The 9,463-nt window shown below is 38.2% G+C and overlaps 1 protein-coding gene across 2 annotated transcripts in view; it reads right to left on the bottom strand.

The window, feature by feature from the left end:
* Window positions 1–782: 782 nt before the first annotated feature.
* Window positions 783–9,463, bottom strand: part of LOC110066318 (uncharacterized) — a 45,168-nt gene continuing 36,487 nt past the window's right edge. The window contains exon 11 of one of the 2 annotated variants that reach the window (XM_089290539.1): window positions 783–3,836. In XM_089290539.1, the coding sequence (XP_089146665.1) occupies window positions 2,449–3,836 (1,388 nt within the window). In that variant the 3' untranslated portion in view covers window positions 783–2,448. Of the gene's footprint in view, window positions 3,837–7,475 lie in introns of those variants that run through there. The other variant, XM_089290540.1, reaches the window with a different exon arrangement.

Genomic DNA, 9,463 nt, shown 5'->3' with positions numbered 1-9,463 from the left:
AGACTCAACATATTGCAGGAAAATCAAAAGTAAATGCAGTCTTTCATGAGACAGTAAATTAAGACAGAAAAAACTTTAGAAGGAAAGCTGTTTAATGTTAGCCTGCGAACGCAGACGTACTTCCGGATGTCACTTGGTTCCGGCGAAAAATAACGTCTGCGAACCTGAGCCAGAAAACGATTTCTGTGACGTAGGAATTCTCTGCCAATAACAGTTTAGCTCAAATAACCCCAGAACTACTGCGCGAGGTATTCGCTGCGAGGAGCTCTCGAGTTTCATTCTATCATGGAATCTGATTGGTCAAGGAGAAACAAGTCATTACGTCACAGAAATCGTTCCTGGCTCGGGTTCGCAGACGTTATTTTTCGGCGGAATCAAGTGACAGCCGGAAATACGTCTGCGTTCGCAGGCTAGTTTAATGTAAGCTCAAGTTTAAATGTACAACTCCGAACGTTCGGAGGCTTCGCGATATATAATGGCAGACATGAAACAGTTCGACATCGCTATTTTCCATAGAAATTGGAGAATAATCGGTCCGTGTGAAGATGGAAGGTAATGAACCTTGAAATTTCCACAGCAAAATAAAAGCTTCAGCTTCGTTTTCTTCCTGAGACGGGGTCAAACCTCTCCAGGTAACCAAGAATGCAACCACGCTCGCCAGGAAAATAGCACAAAGCTGGTCCTTCGTTGCCTTAGTCCTGATTGTCTCAGAACTGTCGTTATCGAATCGAAGGCAAATCCTGGACAAAAATGGCGGCGAAACATGTTTCGGTTTCCTCCCCTTATTTTCGCGTTAAGCGCATGCTCGTTACCGTTCTCAAATGATTGACAGATTTCTTTACTGGGGCGATCATAGAAACCAGAGAAGCGGCCAGATCGAAGGTAGCTGCCAGGCCCCCCTGGTACAGACATTTCTATGGTTGAACAGTAACTATTACGCGAGAGTACACCGTTTGAAGAAATTTTGAACCGTTCCTTTTCAAGCTTGACACTAGAACTAATTTTCGTTAGCAGTTTGTAGTTGCTACAAAAGAAGAAAACATCTACTGAAGTTAGCAAAGGTCCTGTTACAGTCACGACAAAAGCCCAGAAACTGACTACGGACTACAATGTTCTTACACAATGTTTAGTTTTAAAAGATAAAATTTTACACTAATGAACCAAGTGGTCGTCTGTCCTAATAATTACAAAATATTAAAATATACCTAAAATACTCTGAAAGTTACATTTCTTGTAGAAACCTAGATCTGATATATGCCAATTCGAAACTAAACTAGAATTTAAGTACAACTTGATTTTTAAAAAATAAGATCATATAATTGTAAATCTGTTTATAAATGAAAGAATTAAGGACATTTCATGTATTTTTAACCCTACTCCAGTGCTACCCTATTAAGCAGACAGAACTTCAAACACACCCTGCTAAGAGAGAACGCCTACCACAAACAATTCAACTCTTCATCACAATTAAGTGACAAAATTTTATTTCGTTCCTATGTCACTTATGCTAATAAGTAATGTTAATTATTCAAAATTTAGGTATAAAAAACTGCGATAAAATATTTTTTAGAAACATTATAAAAAGGTGAAAAAGCTCAAAAGCTAGACTACGTTTCGACGTTTTCACAACATTATTATCAAGTCAAAAAGTTAAGAAATTACAAGAGAGAAAAATAATCATTACTGTTGATCCAAAACTGTATTGGATAACAGAGCGCATTTTAACCTACCGCTCTGTAATATGAGCCTAAACTTTAACAGGAATTTTTATTTCATTGCACTCAGAGGGTGCATTTTGAGCCGACCTAACTTGAAGTAGGATTTCGCTGAGAGAAACAACTTATTTGTTTTGGTCAACTTGATGTTACAGTTAAAGTACTACTGATTTTCCTCCTGACGGAGAAACAAAGTTTTCACTAAATTGTACACTAAGCATATACATACAATAGCTCGTAAAAAGCGCGCTGTGTATCGATCGCGCCAATCAAATAAAATATTGACTAATCTCCATTATTTACTGTCTACTTTAAACAAAACATTTCCCTTTCAACGACTTAAAAAATCTACAAGTTTATAATAAGCTTCTGTCTCGAGACTTCAATTTGTTGGCAATAGCATGTTTGGGGACAAGTCCCCAGGGGCTTTTTTCTCGAAAGCCCCGTTAACTTTTCGGGCGCGTAAAGCCACTTTTAGTCCATCTGTATCAGAAAACGGAGAACTGTATACACCTGAAACTTCTTGTATGAAGGGAACTTCTCTTCATATTAAGAATATGTGAATAAGACAGCTCTGTAATCATAAGATTCGAGATTTTGCTATGGGTTTACGGACCCGAAAAGTTTCCGGGGCTTTCGAGAAACGGACCCCAGGCCCCTTTGACACTGGCGCCTACAGTACTCTCACCGTATTACTTGTGTGTACAGACTGTACACTTTAAATACGTTTATCTTAACTCAAGCCTTCTTCAGACACCTGCTCTTTAACTTTAGCTGTTACTTTAATGTATAACTCGCTTGAGCTTTTCAGTTTATACTTACTGTGCTCAAGTACCCTAGCTAAATGTCTTACTCCTTTATCTGTTATTTGGTCGTTCAAATGGAGGTCTAAGCTGTTTAGGTGACAGTGACTATTAGACAGGGCTTCAGCTATGTGCTTTACTCCTTCATCTGTTACCTTACACCAGCTGAGGTCTAAGCTGTTTAGTGCACAGTTGCTGTTGGACAGGGCTTCAGCTATATGCTTTGCTCCTTCATCTGCTACGTTACAGTGGCTGAGGTTTAAGCTGTTTAGTGCACAGTTGCTGTTGGACAGGGCTTCAGCTATATGCTTTGCTCCTTCATCTGTTACCTTACACCCCCTGAGGTCTAAGCTGTTTACTGCACAGTTGCTGTTGGACAGGGCTTCAGCTATATGCTTTGCTCCTTCATCTGTTACCTTACACCCCCTGAGGTCTAAGCTGTTTAGTGCACAGTTGCTGTTGGACAGGGCTTCAGCTATATGCTTTGCTCCTTCATCTGTTACGTTACAGTGGCTGAGGTTTAAGCTGTTTAGTGCACAGTTGCTGTTGGACAGGGCTTCAGCTATATGCTTTGCTCCTTCATCTGTTACCTTACACCCCCTGAGGTTTAAGCTGTTTACTGCACAGTTGCTGTTGGACAGGGCTTCAGCTATATGCTTTGCTCCTTCATCTGTTACCTTACACCCCCAGAGGTTTAAGCTGTTTACTGCACAGTTGCTGTTGGACAGGGCTTCAGCTATATGCTTTGCTCCTTCATCTGTTACGTTACAGTGGCTGAGGTTTAAGCTGTTTAGTGCACAGTTGCTGTTGGACAGGGCTTCAGCTATATGCTTTGCTCTCTCATCTGTTACCCTACACCAGCTGAGGTGTAAGCTGTTTAGTGCACAGTTGCTGTTGGACAGGGCTTCAGCTATATGCTTTGCTCCTTCATCTGTTACGTTACATTCGCTGAGGTGTAAGCTGTTTAGTGCACAGTGGCTGTTGGACAGGGCTTCAGCTATATGCTTTACCCCTTCATCTGTTACCTTATTAGAGCTGAGGTGTAAGTTGTCTAGTTTACAATCACTCTCAGTTAGTAGTTTACACAGTACTTCTAAATCTTGGTCCTCATTAGTTGGCCACCAGCTCAATGTTCGTGACCTCAGATCACCACTCACTGCATCCTCGTCATTATTCCTTAGGTCTCTGCGAATCAGCTCATCCCAAAACAACTTCACCACTTGCCATGCACGTTCCTTGACATGAATAGTAACAAATTCCCTCAACATTTCGTCATCCATAGCTTCTGTTAAGTGCTTTACAGAGAGATACTCTTGGACTGTAGAATGAAATGAAAAAGATAATAAGCTTTGACATCAAAAGGTCGGTAAAATATTATTAAAGGAATGAACTGCGATTTCATTTCATCCAAAAACAACTTGCAACGCAAGTTCAGTAAGTCAAGATAGGTCTTATATACTGTCTAAAAATTCCAATTATTGTTTAATTTTTCCTAATTTTCTCCCCAAATTATAGGCAAATTATAACAAATCAAGAAAATGAAAAGATAAAATGTAAATATCAAAATAACCTCAAAAGCAGTTGTACTTCGAAGGGAATACGAGATTTTTAATCAATGCTTGCGTAAACAAAATATGCGTGCTGTGTGACAGCAAAGGCTGTCCGATGATCAGTGCTACTCTTAATCAAAAGCAAGTTAAGGCTTGAACAATTCCCCGATATTCGGTTGTAAAATAACTCTTATCGTATTCTCAAAAAGGCAAAAGTCAATAACTCTAGTCAGATAATGTCACAAAATTCCCTGAGAGATTCAAAATGCATGTGACTCAAAATGCGAGATTCGTCATTTCTCACAAATGTTGAATTTTGGGCTACTAGCTCGAATTTTTGTGGACTTCAAAATTACGAGTGCCCACAACTTTGAATTCTGATATTTTTAGCTTTGCCTCACCATATATGACTGATAACAGTCATCACTCAGTTAGAGGTCCCACTTTTATAAACAATCAGTTTGTTTGGAGGCTATGTCAGGGAAAAGGGCAAAGACGTTTCTTGGAGGATAAGGAAAAAAATCATGACTTTGCTTGTATTTGAGATAAGCAAGCCGTTTTGATTTCGTGGAAAGAAAAAATTATGCATAAACTCTGAAAAAATTAGGTTGTTTGATTAAATGTGCCAATTTTTAGCAAGGATAGCTCGCACCCTCTCCTCCCTCCACCAAAGATAAAAAATAAAACAAGAAATATAGATAGCGAATCTGCCAAAATATAAGCCATTGTCCTTCACTTCATATGTTGCTTGTCTTGTGAAGAAATGAAGGCAATCTATTTTCCACTAAAATTTGAATGGTCGCTTCTTACACGGACATGCTCTTAACAAATTTGTCATAAAAATCAAAGAGAGGGTTTCACGGTTCGGCGCATGTCTGTTTTATTTATTCGCCTGTGAACGCTTTTTGGCACAGGCCCAGATTCTCCTTGTTTATGAGCCAATCGTAAGCAAATTACCTAATTTTGCATGCAAATAGCCGTAAAATCATCGACCGTAGGATAAATCGTACGGGTCAACACTAAATTCAACTGTCGACAGCGTCGGTAAAATCTACTGAAATCTTCTAAGAATTTTGGTCATCTGTCGTTCTACCACGTTTAACTATAGCATGTGATTACTGATCTACATCTGAGTGCGGTTTTAAAGCGATAACATTGATAAGAAGCGAACAAAAGTATTTTGATTTAGAGACATGCGCCGAACCGAGAAACTCTCCCTTCAATGCTATAGCCGAACGACGTTACGACCACTCAAAGGTCATTTTCCAGTTCGGTAGAAGAATACAATTACATGCATAAATATATGGTTAAAAACGGTAAAATATGTATAAAAGTTAAAAAAGCCTAATGCGCATGTAATTTTATTCTTCTACCGAACTTGAAAATGACCGTTGAACGGTCGAAACGTCGTTCCCTTATAGCGTTAATTTTTTATCACAAAATGCTCTTTACTGGCAGAAATAAAAAATAACCGTGACTTTCTTATTGCAGGGCACGTCTGAAATTATGGTTAGCACACTAAACTCTGGATTGAGTGGTTCGGGTTCAACCACCGGCCAGGGTTGTTGTGGGGTGATCTTGGGCAAGATTCTTTATGCTCACATTGCCTCTCCAAACAGGATTATAAAATAGGCACCGCCAAATAGTTGTTATTGCAGTTGTCTTCGGTGTGACCTACAAAGGAAGCGAAGGCCAGTTCTGCTTTCTTTGACTTTTTCGCCCGTAGGGTTTTATATCCGAGGAGGCTTATAACCGGAATAAAAAAAACCGTTTCGAAACCAGCTAAAGCTGCAAATGTTCAAAATTCAAACTATGCCTCCAAGCACGAGGCTATCCGAAAACAATAATAATAAAAACATCTCTGCCAGGGGTCCATTGTGCCTCAAGAAAATCGGCGCGCAAGCAAGAAGAAAAAATTAAGAGATGATATTGCCTTTTGTCACCACATACCACCCTGCAGTGCAAAATCTCAAACAAATAGTGATGGAAAACTGGTATTTACTGCTAAATACCATTTAGAAGAATTCTCCTATCATATCATACAAACGAGGAAAATTCCTGAAAGACACTCGTTAAAAAAAAAAAGAAAAATGTAATTTGGAGGCTATCATGCGACGCGACCACGAAACCAACGATTTGAGCAGACAAAACCAATTTTTGACTGGACATTGTCCGTTGACCGGCATTAAAAATTTTATCAAACTTCATCCAGTTGGTAATCATGTTATGTATATTAGAAAAATGCAATAAAAAAATAGTGGTCACCGTGTTCGTTTTAGCACAACATGGATGGTCCCGACCGACGAGGTTGTCATTACTTAACCTCAGTTAGTAGAAAGGGGCACTACAAATTCTAAAAAAAGCACTTATTGGATTAATTTATTAGAGAAGTTAAACAAAATAGACTCTGAACTTACATTTTAACCATGTTAGTTAAACTGGAGGTATGATTATATTGCAAACTTAAGAATTCTCTTCGTGCGCACATACCCAGCACTGCCGGAAGACGAGTTCTTTACAGCATCAAAATCAAAATTATATTTTTAAGCAGAATTTTAACCTTTTCTTGAAATCGAGATCTCTTGTATATAACCTTGTGTAATTTAAATTCATGCAGTCACCATGCTCGTTTAAGAGAAAACGAACATAAATTTCGCTGTCGAGCTTAGCTTGAGGGAAATCTCTTACATTGTGTACGAGCGCGCGCTCATGTGCACGCGCTAATGTTGCGAAAATCGAGCGCAGTAAGGACGCGAATTCAATTTTTAGCACAATTGCTACCATGGATAGTAGAAGACTGGATTGGAAACATATATCACGTGGGTAGATTTCTCATCTCTGATTGGTTGTTTAGTGCTTCAAGATGGCGTCTGATGTTTCCATCACAGAGGAAATTTGTGACGAAAGGATTTCGAATATGTGGCGCAAGACAGCCAAAATATAGGGTTTGTTGTCCTTCATCTCTTCTTTTTCTCCGGTTCTAGTGGCAGTTCAAGTTTTGACGTATATTTTTTCTCTTTGTTTGCTGTTTCACGGGGATGACGACCCTGCAAAGCTACAGATGAACTTTCAAGGTAAGCACTTGTTACTGCTCATTGGTATTATTTTCGGTTGTTTCTGAGAAAATCTAGTCCCAAAAAGTGAGCTCGCCAGAGCCATATTCCCTATGTTTGACGACTGTTTTGGGACTCGTATATTGAAAACGTCCTTGGTTATTTCTGTTCAAATCTACGATAGAATGATTGTATAAAGATGAAATTGTGGTTTAGGCATAATTACAACAATGTAAGAAGTAAATTTACAACCTTAAATTTCGTTTGAAAATGAAGAAATTAAGAGCGTCAAGAGGGTCAGTTGCGTGCATGGTGGGTCCAACATTACTTTGGAGAAGGTTGCACTTGATAAGGTTTACCTCTAAAGAACCTGTGAAGCTTTTATTTACAATAATTATAGTAATGATCATAATAATAGTTATCCTTAACGATAATAAAAACTAGTTAATAAAGTAACCTAATACAGACTAATAAATTGGGGACACTATAATTGACGGTAAAGTTGACAGTTTCTTGTGATAATACATTGTTCGTGGCCAGTCCTATGCAGCTCGTTTCGTCCCGGCCAAGGGACTCATCAAAGACCTTTCCGCTTGGCAAACTCATTGGGCATCGTGCTTAAAGTCTCGTTCGCTAACAAAATGATGACAGCAATCTCGCCTTATGTCGCATAAGGATTCCTGACCGCACAAATTCACGAGTGAAAATTGACAATAAAGTTGACACTCACTTGTGATAATACATTGTTCGTGGCTAGTCTTACGCAGCTCGTTTCGTCCCGGCCAAGGGACTCATCAAGACCTTTCTGCTTGGCAAACTCGTTGGGCATCAACACCCATAATTAAAAAGTAATTAAAAATGGGCTTTTGTAAATTGAAGAATACAACAAAAAAACACTGCAAACAGTAGCATTTGCATTAGAATGCATGTTCAAAAGCAAATATCCAAAATCTTGGTGCAAATTTTTTGCTTTGTTGCTATTATTCTCCTTGGCTCTAATGTGTCCACTCCTCTGTTTTCTTTTCATTTTATGTCACTCTTGTCACAGATCCTTGTGTCAAGGATTAGCTTGATAGTCCTGTCCGTGTGTATAAAAGTTAAAATTGTACACTATTTATATTTTCAGCTGAAACGGGGACAGTAGGAAGGAAAAGAAAATACTCTCATTGGAAGTACGTTAACAGTCAACCTACGGGCAACAGTCGAACCCAAAGTACACCAGTTTTATCTTCATGTTGCCTACCCATTAAATACCAGTTTCCACTTTGTCACCTTCCTCCTGCTGTTCTACACCAGTCTTCCCTTTACAATTACACTCAAGTTTTCTCAGTTTTGTCAGAAAGTAATGCTTTTAAAAACAGTTGGAATTTAATCAAGCACTCTGAACTTTTCCTCATGTTATGCACATTTATTACCAGAGTCAACACTGTTCCACAAAAGACCTTCATGATCATTAACTGATTAGTCTATTGTTCACTAAAGGCATTGTCACTCTTACATTGTTGTATATTGTAGCTACAATAGTGATACGTTATTTTATTGATAACCACATGTAACTGCTTGTATGTACTGTAACTTGAACTAAGGATGTTCAATAAAATGTGTCTCCATGGAAACCGTAAGTGTTCTCCACCTGTTCAGGCGTCTGGTCAGTAAATTCAAAACTATTTTATAGGACAAGAGTTTTTTCTTTAGTATACATATGTCTTTGTATCGAAAAATCAGGTGTCCCTAATGTGTTTTCTGAGAGCCTGCTTAAAACAGCCAGCCAGATAAACTGGACACTCTGCCTTCTTTATTTTTATGAATTTTTAAAAACACTCAAAGAAAGTGACATAAGGTGTTTGATAATAATACAAATGTATTAAAGGAGGATTACACAATAAAAAACTCAAATCTTAAATTTTTTGGCTTAAAGTGGGATGCAAGTGTTTCCTCAGGAAATATGAGAAGCAACAGTTGTGCTGTTAATTTGGTTTTTGCATGCGCAAGTGCATTCTTACTGTAAAATGTTACACACCAAATAAAATTAATGACATTGCACCTTGCCTTTTTACCTACAAGAAGAAATTGATTGAAACTGTCTTCGCATCGATTAAATCCATAACAAAAAAGTGAATTTATACACTGTTTAGCTTAGCTCTGAAATGCTGTTTCCTCAGGGGTCTGCATAGAAACTTTTCGCCTGAGTCCGCAATGATCTTTATCTATAATACTGAAGTTGTTTTTTAAGTATGACAGATTTCTTTCTTGTAAAACATTAAATTAAAAAGCTGGTAACTTGTAGCGAATTTTTGCAAGAGAAAATTATCGATTACTTATCGATATTAATAATGTTAATG

Source organism: Orbicella faveolata, unplaced genomic scaffold (genome assembly GCF_042242905.1).
Source record: "Orbicella faveolata isolate gen_17 unplaced genomic scaffold, um_ofav_v1 contig_2, whole genome shotgun sequence".
Classification (NCBI taxonomy): domain Eukaryota; kingdom Metazoa; phylum Cnidaria; class Anthozoa; order Scleractinia; family Merulinidae; genus Orbicella; species Orbicella faveolata.
This window is presented reverse-complemented; position numbering and strand designations above follow the sequence as displayed.